Genomic DNA, 21,872 nt, shown 5'->3' with positions numbered 1-21,872 from the left:
CATCTCCACAGAATCTGAAGAAAGAGCATTAAAAAAAAAAAAATTTGAAGAACACTTGAATTTTCTAGGAAACCTAAATATACCAATACTATCATTCATTGTTTAGTCCTCTTATAAAGGTTTTGATGCTGCTATTAATAAATAGTTTATTCTTAAATAGAAGCCTTCACATGGACGTTAACCCCGTCACACCGATCCTATCTCCCTTTGGTGATGTAAGAGCAGATGGTTACATTCATTCTGCAACAAAAGGAAAAGAACAGGCTGCTGTTTAAAAAAAAGATGGGCTGGTAAATGTATGTGTATCCAAATGTTAATCCTCTAGCATCATTTCAAACTTAAAAGCAAACTTTGGAGCCTTAATTTAAAGCATTGCTCAGATGGCTCTGGTGAGAAGGACATGTACTAAGTAGTTTTCTCATAGCTCTTCATCTCTTCCTTTTCATGACCCCCGCTGTCCTGGCCCCTTGCTGTCGCCCCTCTGCCTATGTCTCTGCACAGTGGTTGGCTCTGTGCCCGGGTGTTGTTCATGCCGAGGTCTAGTGCTGGACTGTGACGAAGCCAGTTTACATGCTGTCCCATCAGTTTCTTCAAATGTGACTGCAATGTAAGTAGAAAAGGAGGGCTCATCCCAACCACTGGGACAGTACTGGTGACATTGTACCAAAGACCGTGTCAACATCAAGAATGCATGTTTGTCAAAGATGATGCTATTGTTCCCGGATCAGTTATAATGATTGCTCATAATCATTTGCATGTATTAAATGCTAGGCCTCCACCTTAAATTATTCCATGGATTAGCTTACTCAACCCCTCATAAGAATCCTATGAATTATTTCATATTACCACATTTTATCTGAACCAAAGATAAAAGGAATCTAGTTAAACAATAACATAGAATTTTTCTTTGACACTTATTGAAAGAACTCTTTTAGAATTTATTGGACATAAGTTTTAATATATTATGATGTACAAATCAAGGAAAACAAGAAAAATAACCTGGATGAAATATTCCCAGAACATCGCATTTAAATTAAACTTTTGAATCACATTTTGACTCAAAGATTTTTATTTTTTTCCTAAGTAATTCAAACTTATGCATGAAAAGAAATTATTTTCATAATAAATGGTTTCTCGATTTCTATTACTTGTGCTTCTAAGTTTCCAATAGTACAAATTGGGATTCAGCCCGATTTTAACAGCCCAAACACACACACTTCACAAAAACTTTTTGAAAAAGAGATCAGCAAAGATGGCTATTTTAATCCAGTATTTTTTCTGAGGTTTTTTTTACCCACGTGTTTTAGTATCTTGTGGCTCTGACTTTTGGGTATATGGTGACAAACAGAAACAATTCTTGAGTTTACAAATGTCAGCAAGTCTTACCTGTCTCAAACTAAACGACATTCAACTCCAGTGCTTGACGTACAAGGGGTGGAAAATCTAGAGCGCAGAGTTCCTGCAGAGAGTGGGGTCATCAAGTCACAGAATCTGGGGAGTTCCCTGGGAACTGGAACTAGGACATTGGGAGTTTAAAGCACAAAACTTCGTAACATCTCACCTGAGCTAAAGAAAAGGAAAAGCTCTCGAGCACTTTGTCCTCTCCTTCACCCTCACACCTCTTTTTATCCTCATTAGTCCTACTAGAAAAAATGATTCCTCAAAGAAACTAAGGTATTGTGAGACGTTTTCATGATTTAAATTTAACTGGAGCTGGGCATGGTGGCACACACCTGTAATCCCAGCATTTAGAAGGCTGAGGCAGGAAGATTGCTGCAAGTTCGAGCCAACCTGAGCAGCATACGGTATTGAGTTCGAGGCCAGCCTGAATTACATAGTGAGCCCCTACCCCCTGCAAAAAAATAATTGGAAACAACAAATATAAGAATTTATAATAATTTCATTCTATTGTCAGAGAAAAAACTGTTACCTCCACTGCTTATTTAAATTAGTAGAAAATAAAATAATACCCTGAAAATCAAATCAAAAAATACCCTGAGAGGGCCGGGGATTTAGCTCAGTGGTGCTGCCACCTGCCTCTCAAGCACAAGGTCCCAAGTTTGATCCCCCATATCAAAAAACAACAACAAAAATACCCTGATCCTAGGGCTGGGGATTTAGCTCAGTGGTGCAAGCGTCTCGCAAAAGCAAGGTCCTGAGTTCGATCCCCGATACCAAAAAAAAAAAAAAATACCCGATCCTGCCATTTTCATTGTTCATTTTCCCACAAATAAGATTTGAATCCATTCTCAGTTCAACTAATCTTTGTAAAAAGAAACACAGAAGGAGACAGCTAGAGTAGTGGACGAGAATAAGATGGTGACTACCCAGAGAGATCATGCCTACCCAAAAGGTGAGTTATTCAGCTGAATTAAAAAATTATTTGGCCCAATATTTACTTACATCCATACAGACAGACAGACAGATGTACATATACACATGCATACGCTCATACAGACATACATATATACATACATAAATAGATGCATGTGGGCCTTTGGCCCTCCAGTTTTCAGCCCTGGTATTTAAAAAACAGCCAGGTAAGGTGACGTATGTCTGTAATCAAAGCTACTTGGGAGTTTGAAGCAGGAAGATGGCAAGTTTGAGCCCTGTGTGAAAAACTGAGTAAGATAATTTCTCAAAATAAAAAAGTTTAGTTTAGTGGTAGCATGCTTGCCTAGCACATGTGAAGCCCCAAATTCAATGCCCAGTGCTGCAAACAAACAAAAAATCTGGGACCAGATCCTCACAAATGATTGTCTACAAGCAAGCAAAAAGAAGGAGGGCTCAAAGGTGATTCCAAGTTTTCCTGGCTGAGTAACAAACTGATCCAAGAGTGAGGACACTTGGTGGCAGGAAGGGGGACGATTAGGACTCTGATGTTAGATTTGGTTTTTTCAATTTGAAATTGCAGAGTAATGCATTAGAAATTCCAAGTGGGCATTTGGAGATGTAGGCATAAGGCTAAAAAGCTATGTCTACAGCATTTGACTTATTCTTTGTTAAAAGATGGCATTCATAGGCTGGCCTGCGAGTGTAGCTCAGTGATAGAGCACTTGCCCTGGGCAAAGTACTGGGTTTATTCACTATACTGAAAAAAAAAAAAGCAGAATTCTTCTATACTTTGAGTTGAACTACTTCGTTAGTTCATTTATGCATTTATACTTTCATCTGAAGAGCTGCTTCATACCTTATCCCAGTCTGTTTGTTCAATTCCATAGGGAAAAAGGACTCTAGGCTTTACAGCAAATACATTAAAAATTAAATATCACATTTCATTGTTGAGTTTTGTCAATTTTGAGTTGGAACTATTATAGTGAAATGTCATGCATAGATTAAATCACATATAAATAAAGTATCAAAGAAGCCAATAATCCAAGGAATGGTTATTGAAGTTATTGAAAACACTTCACATAAATGTGAAAGAATAAAACAGGCAAACACAGAGACAGGAATATTTACACATTATTCTAACTCACTAAACATGAACTTTGCTCAACTTTAAGACCCAAGAATTTAATCACCAAAACTATGAGATCCAATAGTAAGAGCTTTCTTTATTAAAATCAGGGCTATCTCTGACTGGGTTTACAAAACTGGGTGGTTTCTCTATCACAGTACAAATACATGATTATGTGAAGAGTCAAACTTGGAATATCAAAATTTAAAATGTAAGAATCTGCTATATTTTACAAGTATTTTGGTTTGTCCTAATGGATGAAAATAACAATCACCTCTCTCCATTTCAATGGGATATTATGAAAATGTAAATACTAACACTATTTGTGAAAATATTTGGATCACAGAGAAAGAACTTATAAACCCTAGGCATTCTGTATTAATAAGGATCCAGCTTTCTAAGATAAATTATGTAGGAGTCCTTAAATGAATCTCCTGTCCTACTATAGTAACTCCCATATGGAAGTGCAATTAGCATCTCCCTCTTGCCTTTTTCCATAGAACCGCTTTTGATCTTTTAAGTATATTAAATACGCTTCCTTGCTTAGTCATTGGGATTCTATCCATTACATCGAAAGGGAAAACAACATAATTCCCATGGTTTTTCTATGTACCTTCCAAAATTCTTAACAGTGTAATAATCTCTAAATAAATATTTTTGAATTAAATTTCAATGAATAGAAACCAAGCTTATTGAACTTTATTTTTTATTTTTTCAGTATGTTTTTAGTGCATGCAGTTTACATGAAGTGGTCACATGTACACAGCTTGGGAGTAGTTACATGTACACAGGTTGTTTCTTTTTTAAATCTCCTTCCCTTCCCCCAATCCCTCCTCCTCCAATTAATATAAATATTATATGCCACAACATGAGCTAAGATGAATAGTATCAACAAGAATGAATTTAAATCCTAAGCTTTCATACTGAAGAAAAGAGAGCAAGGCTCTTAAGAGATGAATATTATCTATTGTTCCAAAGTGCAACCTCCAGGTATTGGACATGTTTGTTGAGAAAATGAATGAATGAATGAACACAGTTTTAATAACACAAAAATTTCATCTAGAGTCTTAACTCAAACCCAAATATTTAACAATTTATTCTTCTACAATACAAACACAGGATATAAAGTGAAATGTAGGCTATAAACCAAGTGAGGATCATTAGTAGAAAAGAAATTCTCAGCTGAGACTGACTTCAAGAGACAATCAACCTTTGGCGTTTATTTTTAAAAAATCAAGTACATGATATGTGTAGTTTATAACAGTGTTTTTAATCTTTTTTCTTTATTGTCCCTCCACCCTGGGGGCCTTTTTAGATATTTTTTCCTACATTTGCTCTCCTGTGAAATTTTGATACTTAAACTTACCATACATGTCCTTATATATACCTTGCTTTATACATTAAAAAGTAGAGGTTTTTCTACTTTCTAAGAATCAATCCTCACTCCCCATTGAGACTGGATGCTCTTCTAGATTCTAGAACTATGTTTCTCAAGTTATGTCCACAAATATTGTCTGGAGAGTTTGAGGTGTTATCTCTCTTAGTTACTTTTCTCATTGCTGAGACAAAATACTTGACACCCAAAGTTAATGGGGGAAAGATTTATTTAACTGACAGTTTGTAAAGATTTCAGTTCATAATTGGCTGGCTGCAAGGCAGGGTAGAATGGCAGAGGAGAAATAGTTCATGGCAGGCAGAAGACACCAAAAGCAGCAAGCAGCAAGCAATAAGCAATGACAACAGCAGCTGTCCTCTTCCTGTACCTTATATTCTATCCAAGCTACCCATCCTTAGGGTGGGTAGCACTCACACCCAGGGTGGGGCACCCTTAATCCTAGCATTGCACTATGAATCAATCCCAGCATCACACTCTAGATCCAGCCACCTCTGCAAAGCCCCATCTATGACCACATGAGGCTTTGGGGGGACATCTAGACACAAGCCATAGCATTATCTTTCAAGAGAGATTCCTTACCAAGTTTAAGTAATGCTAATGCAAAATTTAAACATTGTTAGTTTATTGTATCACAGTGTCTTTAACCTACAGACAATGTTGTGTGTTGGACATTTGTCAATAAGTATCTACTCCACTATAGACTATAATGATAGTATTAATAATATCATCATATTATTAGAGAGCTCATTTAAATCTTTTCACAGTTAAAGTAATTTACTTGGAAAAGTTATGGGTGGTTTGTGCAAGGGACATGAGCTACATTGCTCTTGGATTTTTATTTCCTTAATTTATCTGATATATTACAATGCTTTACTTAGGAAAAAAATTAAAGGCCTGGGGCTTCCCTAACCACCATAAAGAAGACCTTGTCTGTCTCAAAGTGTTTATTAAATTAATGATAAACAGGAAAATCTTTCCATATAACTTAATAGTAATTAGAATGAGATCACTCATTCAGTAGAGATAGTTCAACTATTGGCATCAATTGACAGTTTCTTTCATAATTAATTTCAAAACGTTAGAATGTAGGCAATAAAATATTTTAAAACTAAATCTGTGAGTGCATTTCAAATGAAAAGCATTCTTTTTATTGTTATTCAAAAACCAGACACCTTCTAAATAAATATAGAAATAGAATAAATAGAAAAATATTTTCTATTTTTAAATAAAAATAGAAAAAATAATTGAAAATCAAGTTTCTCCACATTTTATTATTTAAATTCTTTTGTCAGAATTACAATATTGCAACCTAAATTTTTAAAAACATGAGTATATTCAATAATACAAAATCAGCAGATCTAATTCAAACAGTACTGTGATTATAATTAGCATCATAAAGTTTGCTGAAAGCTGGTGCTAAAGTAACTACAGTTTATAATTATTCATGTTGTAAAATGAAGAAAGTAGAAAAAACCTTTAAGAACCAAACTACCTCTATTTTAGGTCACTTCAGTGGAACTTCATAAGAAAACTTCCTCCCAATGCCTTCAAGAAGTACCATGATCTTCAGAAGCTGTAAGAAAAACTTTAATTCTTGATAATTAATTGACTAGCATTTCTTGAGTGTATCTGTCTCTTTCCACATTTTTAGAGACCTATAGTATCACTGCTTGAAAGCAAACCCTTTTTCAAGTAATTATTTATCTGTTAGGTAAAACAGCCAACAGCTGACTCCTAGGTAACATTTTTTTTTTTCTGAGAAGTTCTAGAAGGCATTATAGAAAAATCTCAGGTACCAATCCCCAAAGCAACTGTAGCTTGTTGCTATGAATCCTCCATCACAGCCCCCCCACCAGGGGTCAATGGCCTGTTAGCAACTGCTATACACAACAGCAGGTTGGTGGTGTGTTAGGAGTCCAGCTTCATCTCTATTCCCAGTGACTCCCAATCGCTGGAGTCTTCAGCTGAGTTCCACCTCTTGTCAGATCAACCAGTCAGATTAGATTCTCACTGGAGCTCAAACCCTACTGTGAACTGCAAATGCTAGGGATCCAGGTTGCTTGCTCCTGTGGATCATTCCCAGACTATCCTTTCCACTAATCCATGGAAAAAATGTCTTCCATGAAACCAGTTCCTGGTGCCAAAAAGGTTGGGGACCACTGTTCTACCACACTCTCCAAAATAGCAATATGTACTCAGGAGCTTTTCACTCACCATCATTCTGACATGGGTACCCTCCAGTGCCCATCTTCGAGAAAGACTGGATGCTCTTTTACCAAACTCACCATCAAGGTTAGATAATGAAGACTGCTCTTCCACTGTTTGGAAATTTAGTCTCTGCCCAAGACAGCAGGTTGCTGTGGTTTGTAACCTCTGAGCACGCTGTTTAGGGAACTTGGTTCCATTCTCCCACCTGCCTGGTAGGATGAGTTTTATCTTGGCCTCAGGAGGTATTTGACATGCTTAGAGTCATGAGGGTACTCTTAAAATCCTCAGAGGCCCAGGTGATATTTATCTGTGTTAGGTCAACTTGTGACTAAATCATCTTGTTATATACTTGAAGTATTGGCTTCAGATGCTCTGTGCTTAAATCACACTATCTAGAAAATATCTTAGAATTCCTTGTTTCATTTTTATATGTATTGGTTTTAGTTTGGGTTTAACACTAGAGAAACTGGTATGTTAATATATATATGAGCATATTTGAAGATATCACATGGACACAATGCATGAAGTGTTCTAAAAACCCAGCTAAATATATTTCAGATTTGAAAATTAAAAGTCTAACAAAAATGGTTCCTCAGAACTCATTTTGAATATGTATCCATCAATTGAGAAGATCTTTGCAAAATTGTGCCTGCTGCAAAACTTCAAGAGAGTACTTCCTTATTCTGTCTTCTGATTTTGGGAGTCTACAGAATTTTTCTAATCTGTAGCACCACCTTAAGGCCACATGTTTAAAAGGAGTTAGACTATAAATCCAAATATCAACATTCAAGTTTATATAAGAGTGGCTTAGCATTTTTTTCACATTAAACATCAAATAAATTCTTGAACAGCCAATTTGTTCCAAGAATTAAAATTATCAACATAGCCTAACAACAAAAGGGAATCTAACTGGAATCTAACCCCTAGGCAATGCAATCTATTGCTTAGTCGATTCTTACAAAACTTAGAACCAGATAAATACATAGTTTTTCTGTGTATTAGTGAGAAAGAAGCATTACTTACTAACATGACTGAGTCCTCGCATGTCAAGTGAAATTGTCAGGTGCGTAATAATTTTTATAGTAACATTTTATAATCAAAACTAGGTCTTCTTGCCTACTAAGTAATAAGGAATCCTTTTGGTCAAAATTTTGAATTAACTGAAAGCTCATTCATACTGATTTCTCCCTTACTGCCTCTAAGATTTATAACAAGTTATGTATAAATTCAGGACACCCTAAAGAACAAAGATGATCTGAATTCTGAATAAAAATACAGACTTGACACCCTGAACCTTAGACCTGTACACATAGAAATGTAAAGCTTTATATGTGATTGAATAGGTTATATACTGGTACCTTTCTCTTTTGACCTCCAGTTAACTCAAGGTCAGAATTATCTTCAGTTACCTCTGCAAGCCTGCATTCTTGTCTAAACATTGAACTCTCATTTATATTTTTCCAGTCTTGATTTTTTAAATTTATATTTTTCTCTTTTGTCATAAGAAACATTCCTTATGAATGGCCTCAAACACTCAGTGGAAGAAGACTTGAGGTGCCAGTTTACTAAAATTTAAGTTTATTTGCTTGGAAGATGTGTGGTGAACATGGAATATGATTGGTGACATTAAAAGTGTCATGTACTTATAATTTTACCAGCACTATATTGAGTACTTACAAATTTGAATAATGATAACTGGAAATGTTAGAAAAATGTGGTTTCTAGGTTTGTCTGGTTAGTGAGTCCTTTACTATGCATTAAAGTTTTATTCCTAGAAAATCCAAATGGTAACTTTTTACTATTATTCATGGCCTAGATAACTAGAATTTCTAAGTAAAAACTAGCCTAAGTAAGCATACACGAATTTAATAGCAAAGTGAATGGCATGATATATAACTTCACTAGATTATTTCATTATGTTTATCAGTTTTCAATTTTGGTAAAATACACATAACAGAAAATTCACCTACTTCACCATGTTGGAGTTCCCACCGAGAGGCAGTAGCAGTGTTCATACTGTTGGACTACCATCTCACCCTCCGTCCACGGCACTCCTTCATGTGGCAAAACTGAAATTCTGCTTCATCGTTTTCCTTTCTAATAATCATTTTCACAGGTACTTGCAAAACAACCAGATCATATCTGTATCCACCTATGCCTTCAGAGGATTGTACAACCTTAATAAACTGTAAGTACCAGTGCTAATGAATGTGCCTATACCACGATGTGGTCAGCCTGACCCTTCGGGTCCAGTCCAGCCCACCTGCTCTCAACAGTGCGAGGCGGGCTGTAACAGGGGGGTGAAGGAACAGAGTGACACAGGGCCAAGATGTAAGACTGGAGACAGACAGGCTGGAGTCTGAGTCCGGGTCGCATCGCTGGGCAGGGGAATGGCGCTGGGAAATTTATCTTCTTTTCTATGCATTAGTTCCCCCTAGTGTAAGGTCCAAGTTAAAATAGTACCCACCTCCGGGTGACAGTAGGGGACAAAGGAGAACATCCGTAGGAAACTCGGTAAACAGTGAGAACAGTGCGGGTCAGCCATGGCGAGAGGAGTGATGGCTGAGTGAACTTAGTCAAAGCAAGGAAGCCCGATGAGGTGTTTGTAGAAGAAAAAAAGCCAAAGACTTTCCCAGTCGTCAGTTTTTTGTTTTGATTCCGTGTGTTCATTTCTGGGTGTGGGTGCTGGGGACGAGCCTAGGGTCTCACACATGCTAAGCACACGCTCTGCCCTGAGCTGCACGACCGGCCTTTGAGTGTTCCTCTTTCATTAGTGTGCTTTTATAAATATATAAAGCGCTGTAAAAGAGAAAAGCTTTTTATTGTGATAACATATACATAATATAAAGTCTACCATTATAGCCACGTTGAAACGTGTAGTTCCGTGGGATTAAGTAGACTGACACTGTTGTGTCACCCTCACCATCCTCTACTCCAGAGCTTTCTGTCTCCTCAGCAGAAACTCCACACCTGTTAAACAATAACTAACCATTTCTCCTCCCTCTAGCCGCTGGAGCTCGCCATTCTGCTTTCTGTTCCTATCAATTGACAACTCTAAGTGCTTCATGTAAATGGAATCATAAAATGTTTGTCCATTTGTGTCTGGCTTATTTCACGAAGCACAATGTGTTCAGCATCCGTCCCCACGTAGTAGCTGTTGGACCCTCCCCCTTTGTAAGCCTGAATAAGATTCCACTGACTGTGTACACCACACTGTTTCCCCAAAGCAGCTGCACTGTTTTACTTTGCCATCAGCTAGGAACAAGAGTTCAGTTTCTCCACATTTTTGCTTATTTTTTTTCTGATTTAGGGTTTTCTTTGTTTTACAATAACTGTCCTAATGGATATGAAGTGGTAGCACATTGTACTTAAGAGTAAAATTTTTAAAACTAGACTTTCTCAGAGATCCATTTCATTGTGTTCTACCAAATAGTCTCATAGAAGGAATAAGTGAAAGAAAAATGTAACCAAAAATTACATAAATAAATAATTTCCTGCCTTGGCATTTCTGTCCCTTTGTTTGTTATTCTTATCCCACTGTCTGTCCTACCCCCAAAAAACAACTCACTCCATCAGATTTTCAGTTGATAGTATTGTCACCTATTTCCTCTGCCTAAAATAACTCCTGCACATTCTTTTTATGTGTTTGTGTAAATGCCATGTTTGCATAGATAGAACTAAATTCTCTCTCTCATGCTTGCCAACTTCAGGGAGATGCTCTGTAGGAAAAGCAGGGCTTTGTGCTCTGCACTGCCTGAACATGAACATTGAATGCTTTCCTCTGGTTTCTATATGCTTCACATCCCATCCCATCTCCCCTCCAGATTCAGAGCCCCTCAAAGAACAGGATGATATGGTTCACACGATGCCATTGTGTTAGTCAGCTTTCTGTCACTATGATGACAACTTACCTGAGACAACTAACTTATAAGGAGAAAGGGTTATTTTGGATCACAGTTTTAGAAGGTCCAATCCATGATCATTTGGCCCTGATGCATGATGTCAGGGAGTGTGTGGTAGAGCAGAGCCCCTCACGTCAAGGTCAGGAAACAAAACAGAGAAAGAGGAAGAAGCCGGGGGCCCACAGTCTCTTTCATGCGCCCCTTCCTGGTGACCAAAGGACTTCCCTCCCTTGGGGCCCCACTGTGAAGTCCATGACACCTCTCAGTAGCACCACCCTAAAGACAAGACCTTTAACACGGGCCACTTAGGGCACATTTATCCAAACCAACACCACCGTAGAGTAGCAACTCAAAACAACTAGATAAATCAATGAAAACATAGGTTGACTGCCTCAACCTCCATAGCATAGGACCCTATGAAGCCAAGGAGAGCAGTGGGAGATGAAGGAAAGATGAAGAAACTATGACTACTCTTGAAGTTTGGGACCAGGTGGAACCATGGCTTGTTGGAAGCTAATGGCCACCTGGAACACCACGTGCTCTTTATTTATAGTGGAAGGCAAACAGTGCTACATGGCCCAGTGGCCTAGGTGGAATGTAGTGTGTTTGTTTTGTGATCAGGGCGTGCCCAGGAAGGGAACAGGGAAGGATACACAATGTAACTGTCTCCCGGGGCTGTGCCAACCAGCGTCTACAATATTGTGTCTGTTTGACTCCAATTTATGGAGGAGAAAGGAAGTAGGGAGGAGGCAAATGGCCATCTTCAGGCTCGGGCCACAGCACTCGATTAATTAATTCACTAATCATGGGGAAATTAAAAGCTACAGGTCATATAGGCTTTAAAATAGGAACTCTTAAAGCCTCAAAGGCAGAGGAAGTGGCATGATAAGAATGATAAATAATAAAATCTAAGATGAATGAGTTTTGTTTTATTGTTAATATGAAAAAAGTATAAATTGATAGTAGCTATTTCTCCTTTTCTAGGTATCTCAGTCATAACAGAATAACCTTCCTGGAGCCAGGTGTCTTTGAAGATCTCCACAGACTTGAATGGCTGTATGTTTCATTTATGTCATTTTACAGTATTCCTCTTTACATTCTAAAAATATATAAATGAATCCATTTTTTTCTTCTGGCTGGCAGGATCATTGAAGATAATCACCTCAGTCGAATTTCCCCACTAACGTTTTATGGCCTAAATTCTCTTATTCTCTTGTAAGTACTAAATTAAAGCAAATGTTTCAATTGAAAGAAAAGGCATGAATAAAAATGAATGCTTTAAGCATTAGCACATTAAATTTGGGACTATTAAAACTCCTAAAAGGATTTTTGAACTAAAAACTATCTCTTCATTATTTTCTCCAAGGCTATTTACAATTCTAACCATTTCATAAGATTCTCTACCTTCTAGAAAGTCAGCCCATCAAAACTGAATGTAGTCTTACTATGTGTTTTATTGAAATGCCCTTAAGCACACATTACTGCCATATATTATTGGTAAAGGCAAAGTATCATGATTGGTGAAGAAAACAATCATTTCAAATCACCTGCTTTTCCCAGCCCACCATTGATGGCCTCTGTTACCAACATCACTCTTCCTTCCACATGACAACTTCTGTTTGTAGACACTGTACTATCAAGCGCCTACACACACTAGGACATGCATAGGAAAACTTGCAAAGAGAAGACCACTAACTTAGTAGTCTGGCTTGGTTTCATAAGAAGACGGTAGTGTTTGGCACAGGATGAGAAAGGAAGCAGAAAAACGTGACAGCTGTGGTTTCTTCTCTTCTCAGGGTGCTGATGAACAACGTCCTCACCCATCTGCCCCATGAGCCTCTTTGCCAGCACATGCCAAGACTGCACTGGCTGTAAGTTACTGTGTATTTAAGAAGTCAGCTAACTGTTCTGGTTTTTGCCTAATTCGTTTCGTATCTCAGGGCTTTTTATATAATAGTTTGTTAGGTTTTTATCACATTTTATTTGGCACTGGGGATTGAGCCCAGGGCTTTCACACTGAGCTACATCCCCAGCCCTTTTTGTTTGTTTATTCATTCGTTTTGTTTTGAGGAAGGGTCTCTCTAATTTGCTAAGTTACCCAGGCTGGACTCGAACTTGCAATCCTCCTGGCTCAATCTCCCAGAGTGCTGGGATTGTAGGTGTATGCCATGTGCCTGGCTTCATGTCACAATCTTCAAGTTATTTTATCATATTTTTATATAAAACACTACCATTACTTAAATTCTCCAAACTCCTCCAAAATAAAATATCTCAAAAAATACACTGGAACCAGGAAGAAGAAAGAGATGTCACTAGATCTATACATTTATCCCTTGCCCCTGCCAGTTATGTTGGTACAGACAGAGTCATTTTAGTTTCAATCCTAGATTCTGAATAATAAGGATGTGATAATTAGTATTTTCTCTGAAGAGTAGCCACAGTAGAATATATTCCCTGGAATTCTTTACAAAGAGCTTTCTTGCCGTCAAAAGTACCATTCTACCATTCAGAATGGTACTGTTCAATTATCTAGTAAATTTTACCTTTAGAATATAGAGAGAAAGTAAAGAAACAAATAATCAAAATAACTATTAAAAAGTTCAGTCAATAAACCACATATTAGTATCACATGAAAACTTGCTCTGCCTCTTTTTTATTAGACATTTTCAAAGGTTTGTGGCTTGGTTTCTACATTCACAGCAGATTAGAAGTACCAAATTAAAAAGAGGAAAAAAAGAATCAGCAACATTGACTGTAGTACAGTCGGAAGCAACAGCCATCAGCTTGATGATAAAATAAAAGTGACAAATACCACAAAAAACAAAAATAATGACTCAAAATATATTAATTTGGAATTCCTCAGGGAAAAAACAAACAACTCAAAAATCATTACTAAATCCAGGAGCATCGTAGTCTGACAGTTTAGTACTTACTATATTAAACATTACTGACAAGCTTAAGTCATAAATAAAATGGCAAATTAATTTAATATCTTTCATTGTAATTGAATTTTGGCTCAAAGGATTATATTAATAGCTATTATATGCTAAGTAATGCCAGCTTACTCATGAAGCACAGTTGACCAATATTTACATAAATACAATAAATTAGCAATTAAAAATGTATACATGGAGTCTAAGACCAAATGTTAGTGGTATTATGCAATACAATAATAAAGCCTTTACTTTTTTCCCCCAGTACTGGGTGTTGAACCCAGAGCCTTCCCACTGAGCTACAAACCAGCCCTTTCTGCATTCCCTGTTTTGAGACTGTCTCACTTACTGGCTGAACCGCCCAGGTGAGACTCAAACTTGTGATTCCCCTGCTTCAACCTCCCAGAGGGTTAGAATTATAAGCATGTGCTACCAAGCATGGCTTTCCTTTACTTTTAAAAAGAGAGTGGGCCGGGGATTTAGCTCAGTGGTTCCGCCGCCTGCCTCGCAAGTGGAAAGCCCTGAGTTCGATCCCTGGTACCAAAAAAAGGAAAAAGAGAGTAAAATATATACCATGAATCACATAAAAAATGAATAAGATTTATAACTAAATAGATGGACTTTAAAAACTATGATACATAAAGTTGTTTTCTGAAATTTTAGCTATCAAAATCAACTGATTCCATATGTAGTCTTTTTTTTATATACACTGGGGATCGAACTCAGGACCTTGCGCTTGGGAGGCAGGCACAGTGCCACTGAGCTACATCCCCAGCGCTCCATATGTATTCTTAATAATGAATATTATTCCACTTTTTTTTTTTGGTACCGGGGATCGAACTCGGGTTCTTGCGCTTGCGCAGCAGGCAGGGAAACCACGGAGCTAAATCCCTGACCAATTCCACTTTTAATGTTAGTAATAATATTTTGCTTTATAAGTATTTGTTTCTCTTAAAACTAATTCCAATATCATTACCTAGCACTTCAACATCCATTTAGTAAACAACAAACTAGAAAATCTGACAAATTTGTTTTAAAAAATTTTAACTCTGATTTCAAGGAAAATACATGTAAAATAACAAGTCATAATAGCTCAAGAGATTATGCTTGCAAGATCCATGACAGACAATAGATTAAAATCTTCAACATAGTTCTTTCAAAGCCATAAAAAAATTGTAAACACTACAATAGAAGCTGGAACATTCAAAAAGAAAAACATGTAAGTAATAAATATGCAGAAGAACATAGGACAATAGTCAAAGGTGAATTAAAGGTCAAGAAAGCAAACTTTCATTTTGAGATGAAACTAAGCAAGTTTATTTATTGGCAGCAGAAGCCAACATAAAGAATTAGAAAATAGGGATAAATGATAGTCAATAAGAATAAATAACAAAGCATGGTACTAAAAGACAGAAAAAAAGATGGAAAATAAAGTAACACACACACAGAAGTGAAAATGAATAAACTAGCACTACTTGAATTAACATGGCACAATTCAAAGAACATAAAATGAATTACAGAGAAGAATACAGAGATGAATACATGGCAATATTATAACTCTATCCCAACAATATTGGGCATAGGATACAGAAAGCCACATGACCACCTTGGTCCCTCTCTGCCAATGAAAAAGAGCTTTAAAATCTACAAAGTTCTAATTTTCTGGAGGTCATCAGAGAGCTACAATTGTAAGACAACCAAGTAAATGCAATTCTAAGGAGTGACAAGAAGAAATGAGACATATAGACCACTTCACTTTTAACAGAGCACAGGGGAAAGAGAAGGTTATTGTAAGAGCAAATAAGAAAAAAACTGCTAAAATTCTAATGAACAGGTAAAGTAAGGCATAGTGAAACACTTTCAAATAACTGGGAACCCCATTTTCAAGGGAAGTCAGTTCTCTCAACAGGCTGGCTTTCACTGGCCTCCAGCATTTCACAAGAAAAACTCAGAGAAGGTGAGGAAATCTTGCCAGCAAACAAACATAAAATATTCTTCCCTAGGGTGCTCTTTCTTCAAAAGCAAAGCACTGCAGAGGGACAGGAAATCTTCCTGTACCCGGGGACCAGCCAAAGATGCAGTTTCCAGAGGAGAGGGAGCAACTAGAGACCCTGCCCCCTCTCCAGCCCAGGGTCCTACTCTGATACAAAGCCGTGAGTGGTGCTTTCCTACATCAGGCCAGGATACTGTGTTAGTCAGCTTCCCATTACTGTGGCAAAATACTTGAGAGAGTCCCTTTAGGAGGAGGAAAGGTTTCTTTGGCTCATGGTTTCAGAGGTTTCAATCCATGGTCAGTTGACTCCATTTCTTTTGCGTCTGTGGTGAGGCAGAAACATCATGGTGGGGGCTTGTGGTAGAGCAAAGCTGCTCATCTCATGGTGGCCAGGAAGCAAAAGCAGAGCAAGAGGAGGAACCAAACTGCCAATATCTCCATCGAGAGCCTGCTCTCCCACTGACCCGACTTCCTCCAGCTAGGCCCTGGCCCTGAAAGGTGACCGAGGTTTTCACACATGGACCTTGGGACACTATCCAAACCATAACACTTAGGAAAGGGGATGGTGGGGATAAGGAGAAGCAATGCTGAGGAGGCCCCATCTCCAAACAGCAAGGAAAGGTCCTTGGTCAAATTATAAAGCAGTCAACAGAACCAGAGCTAATAATCATTCAGATGTTACAACTTCCAGATCACTAAAATACTCATAATTGGCAAATAGAATAACACAGTAGAAAAGCTGGACAATACAATCGAACATATCGAAAATGTCATCAAAGAGATGGAAACTATGCAACTGAATTCAAAGATTATTTCTACAGGCTTAACAGCAGGCTGAATATAACTGAGGAAGAATCACCAACTTGAAAATCAGCCAATAGGAAGCTTTCCAACTGCAACAAAGAGAAAAGAGAGTAAAATTAAAACAGAACAGAAATCTAAGCACTGTGGGATAATATAGAATAGTCTAACAGAAAAGTAAGTGGAGTCACAAAAAAAGGAAGAACAGCACGGAAGAAATTTGTAGAGAAATAATCACCAAGAATTTTCCAAAATTAACATAATACAACATTCCAGAAATCTAAGAACCTCAGAAAGACCCAAGCAGAGTAGGAAAAAAAACAGATGGGCCATAGTCAAACCACTGAAAACCAAAGGTAAAGAAAAACTTCTTAGGGCAACCAGACAAATAGAACAAAGATAAAAATGCAATACTCATTTTTAAAAGAAAACTAGAAGTCTGTGTTAATATTGGGAAAAGCAGAGTTCAGAAGATTGGGGATAACAAGGAATATCATATAAAGATAAAAGAGTTGTTGAGCAAGGAGACATAATAGTCTTAAATAAGTGAAGAGCTTCAGAATACATGAAGTAAAACCATAGAACTGAAATCTAGGAATCAAGAGATGACATTTAAAACCAACAAAATCCATGTATTGATACATAAATGATAGATGGTAGACAGATAATTTATTCTTTTTAATTTTTATTTTTTATGAATACGTGCTTGCAGTACATAATAATGATTACATTCATCATGGGGAGTGGTACATGTACCTAACACATCTTAATTATTTTTATGTCCTCCTTTCCCTCCCCCTCATAATTTGATATTCTTAAATTGAACTCTAATAAAAAGCCAATAATTGGCAAATATCATATAAGAGAGGTAGAAGAGCAGAAAGAAGACATTATATACTTATTTCTCTCCTTTCTTTCTTTCTCTCTCTCTCTCTCTCTCTCTCTCTCTTTTTTCCTCATGCTGGGAAGTGAACCCACCGTCTTATACATGCTGAGCAAGTGCTCTACTACTGAGCGATATCCTCAGCTCTAATTCCATCATTTTTTCCTTTTTTTTAGGAGTACATGTGTGTAGTACAAAGCATTTACATTCCTCATGTGAAGCTAATGCATGCACATAATCCATCTTCCTTCCCTTTTACCCCCTCTCCCTTCCCTCCCTCCCCTTCCATCTGTCTCTCCTTCCCCTTCCTGGTGTTCTGTTTTGCTTTGTGTATGTGTTTGCAGTGCATAATGTTTACATTTGCATTCGCTCTGTGGAGTCCGTGCATGTGCATAACACATCTCAGTTCCTTTCTTCATCCTCCTTCCCTCCCCTCCTTCTTCTCTCCCTCCATTTCTAAACACTCTGTCAAAAGAAAGGAAAGATATATTACACTGGGTAAAGTTATTAGAGAGGTAATCAAGAGAATATACAAACCTTTCTAAATGTCAGAAAAAATAATTTTAAAAATAATTTTGTGAAACCTTTTTTTTTAATGTATCCACAATATAATAGTGTTTTTGTTTGGGGATTATTTTGTTTTGTTTTGTTTTGTATTTTTGACATGGAGGATTGAATCCAGGGCCTTCACACTGAGGCATATCCACAGCCTTTTTTCTTTGTTTGTTTGTTTTGGGTGTTTTTTCTTTTGTTTTTTATTGTTGTATTTTGTTTGGGGACAAGGTCTCACTAAGTCACTGCTAAATGACTCAGGCTGGGGCTCAAATCTGTGATTCCCTTGCCTCAGACTCCCAGAGTGCTGGGATTACAGGCTTTGGCCACCATTCCTGGCCATGCAGTAGTATTTACAGTATTTTAAAATAGTGAACTAAGGCCAACTTGAATGAGTATTTCTCAAAAGGAGACACACAAATGGCTGGCAGGCTTATGAAAAAAAACCTTTCACATTACTAATCATCACCAAAATGCAAATTAAAATCACAGTAATAGATTCCATCTCAAACCTCACAATGGCTTTTATCAAAAATAACAGATACCAAGTATAGACAAGCATGTGGAGAAAAGACAACAGCCCTTAGTCACTGAGTATAGCTACGTTGGTGGCAATGTAAATTAGTGCCATTATGGAAAACACTATGGAGGTTTCTCAAAAAATTAAAAGTAAACTACCCTCCATTCCAGGAACTCTAATTCTAGATATATATCTAAGAGAAATCAAAGCTGGATGTCAAAGAGATATCTGCACTCTCATGTTCACTGCAGCACTATTCACAACAGCCAAGAAATGGAACCTAAGCATGACGAGCAGATAAAGAAAATATGGCCTATCTGCACAATGCAATTCTATTCGGCCATACAAAAGGAAATGTTGCCATTTGCAACAACATGGATGAACCTAGAGGACATTATACTGTGTGAAATAAACTGGATATAGAAACACATGTACGAAATGATCGCGCTTACATGTGGAATCCACAATGGTCATGCTTATAAAAGCAAGGAGTAGACCGGCAGTTGTCAGGAGCTAGCTGGGGTGCTGGTTGTGAGGTGGAGAGATACTAGAAAAGGATACAAAAGTTGGGTTAGACAGGAAAAATGTGTTCAGGAGATCTGTTGTGCACCACAATGCCCATAGTTGATAACCACGTACTGCATACTTGAAAATTGCTAAGAGAATAGATTTTATACATTCTGACTCAAAACATAAATAAGTGAGGTAATGGAGATGCTGGTTTGATTTATCCATTCCTCAACGTGTATAATGTAGCAAAACATTGTGTTTTACAGTTTAAATACATACAATCTTTAAAATACACCTTGTGAATGCAAACAAAAAAGCAGGCATTGTATCTATCTATGTAGGTGAGATCCTGGCCAACTTGCTTTAAACACAAATAAAGACATTCAAGTTAGTCAGCTTCATATCACAGGAACAAAATACCTGATAGAACTATCTTACAGAGAGAAAAGGATACTTTGGCTCACAGTTTTAGAGGTTTCAGGCTGGGACCAGTTGGCCCCATTGCAGTGGTGAGGCAGCTCATCGTGGCAGGAGGAGCCTGACGAGCAAAACCACCAACATCACCGACCAGGGAGCAAAGGAGAGGAGAAGGAAAGAACTGGGTTCCCACCACACCTCCAGTCACAGCCCCAGTGGCCCCAGCGAGGACCTCCACTGTGCCTCGCCTCCTGAAGATCCACCCCCTTCCCACAGCACCACTGTCGGGACCAAACCCTCAGACGTAGGCGCTGACGTAATATCCAGACTACAGAAACACTTCCATGCTTCTGCTGCAACTTCCAATGAGAGATGTTATGTTATGAGCACATATGCACCAAAGGGATTCATGTAGCAAAAGAAGAAAAAGGAAAAGTAGGCTTACCTAGGCAGTAAGAGATAATGGAGCCGGGGTTTAGCTCAGAGGTTTCGCCACCTGCTGTGCAAGCGCAAGGACCCAAGTTCGATCCCTGGTACCAAAAAAAAAAAGAGAGAGAGAGAGAGCTAATAATCCACCAACCACCTCTCAGTCCATGAAAGGTCAAATATACCCAAGCAAAGATATGGAGAAGTAAACAACATAATTAATAAGTTAAGTCACCTAAATAGATATTCAGCCACAATGCCTCTTCTCAGTAACAAAACTTTTAAATTTAGAACAGTAACGTACCTGGGTAAATTACCACATTCTCAGACTTTCCTAAATTTCCAAAGAGCCACAAGCTTACATTCAAAGGAGGTAGAAGTGGTGAGTGGAATTTCTGGAAACTTTTCTTAAAGACAACACAGCTAATGCCTTCTTCCTCGTCTAGAAAAAAAATAACAACAATAATAATAATATAATAGCAAAAGCTTTAACAAAGACTACAAAGATAGGACATGAGAACACTGAATCTAAAAGATCCTTGGATTTGTAATGATTTTGCAAAACTACCATCCCAGCTCTGAACTGCTTCATTCTATTTTTCTCTTTGAAAAAAAACTGTGTATTTGTGCTAGTCTGGTCAGGTTTCTTCTGCTCTATGTACCTGCAACTAACCCTAATAGATATAATCTTGAAAGCAAAGCATACTCACCAAAACTGACCATATATTTTAGGGCATACACATACACAAACCAAACTCAAGAACAGATGGAGGGTATGGCCTAGAGCAGGAGGAGGGCCACCTCTCCTCTGACACCAGAAGGAAACCAGCTGCCTAGACAGGTGAGTTTGTAGCCGGGCACAAAAGTTGAGAGCTTTTCCTTCTTCGTCATCTCAATTTTTCCTATGAAGCAGAAGCCAGAATGTTTTGATTAAAGGCAGGGAAAGAAGCAGAGAGAAGGGCTTGAAGATTTGCATGTTTCCAAGTGACATTAGGAGAACGATAGGAAGTTGAGTGCAACAGCCTGGGTCTTTGATGGCTTTTGTTTTTGCTTCATTGAAAATTTCATTTTCAGTTCTGCCATGTAAAAAGGAGAAATAAAATGATTAAGTCCAGAGGCTTATAAGTGGGAAAGGTGGTGGGCTAGACACACAGCAGGAAAAACACTCTGTCCTTTAGAGCTAGGAGCCGGAGAACAAGCAGCAGAGTGGCTTTGGTTTTGATGTTGTTGTTATTTCCTTGGTTACTATGTGTTCTGCAAATCAAATTCCTGTGCAGCAAAGACTTAAACTTAATTTTAGAAAGTCAAAGAAAATTCACAACTAAAAGTTAAAGTGAACTCCAATGAAGCAAACAGTTTAATCAAAACACCCTAATTTGTGCCTCCTACTGATTTGCACCAATCAGCAAGTTAGTACTAATAAATATTTTTGCAGTTTAATAGCAAACAAAGTAGCTAAACTCTTGAGAGTGTTCTGTGAAGCTTGAGAGCGCATCACCACCTGGTGGTAGCTTTGTGGTAACGGTTAGCAATAACATCGGTAAAGGAGCAAAAGTCTCCTGAGACACCAAAAGCCTTTTACCAATGAAGTAGTACCATAAGGAGTGGCAGAAGCACTTAGCTCCCCCATTTTGGGGGGGTCTTGGGAATCAAACTCAGGACCTAGCACTTGCAAGGCAGGCACAGTGCCACTGAGCTAAATCCCCGGCCCTAGCTCCCATTTCATAAAGGAACAAAAATGTTTCTTTAGAAGGGTGATCTAGAATCCAGAGTTATTCTACTTCACCATCCCATGTAATATCGAAATCTTATCTACAAAATTATCACCTTTGTCAAATGCTTACAGTAATAGGAAGGTAATTCTCTGGACA

The 21,872-nt window shown here is 37.8% G+C and overlaps 1 protein-coding gene across 1 annotated transcript in view; it reads left to right on the top strand.

Moving 5' to 3' along the window:
* Positions 1-21,872, top strand: part of Rxfp1 (relaxin family peptide receptor 1) — a 106,831-nt gene that overhangs the window by 59,382 nt on the left and 25,577 nt on the right. The window contains exons 4-9 of the mRNA XM_087200313.1: positions 502-607; positions 6,360-6,431; positions 9,181-9,252; positions 11,951-12,022; positions 12,110-12,181; positions 12,763-12,837. Coding sequence (XP_087056439.1) covers positions 502-607; positions 6,360-6,431; positions 9,181-9,252; positions 11,951-12,022; positions 12,110-12,181; positions 12,763-12,837 — 469 coding nt within the window. The remainder of the gene's footprint in view (positions 1-501; positions 608-6,359; positions 6,432-9,180; positions 9,253-11,950; positions 12,023-12,109; positions 12,182-12,762; positions 12,838-21,872) is intronic.

This window comes from Heterocephalus glaber, unplaced genomic scaffold (genome assembly GCF_053883595.1).
Source record: "Heterocephalus glaber isolate CG9 unplaced genomic scaffold, H.glaber_assembly_v1.0 deba00001737, whole genome shotgun sequence".
Lineage (NCBI taxonomy): Eukaryota > Metazoa > Chordata > Mammalia > Rodentia > Bathyergidae > Heterocephalus > Heterocephalus glaber.
The sequence above is the reverse complement of the archived record's forward strand: the minus strand, read 5'-3'. Positions and strand labels throughout refer to the sequence as shown.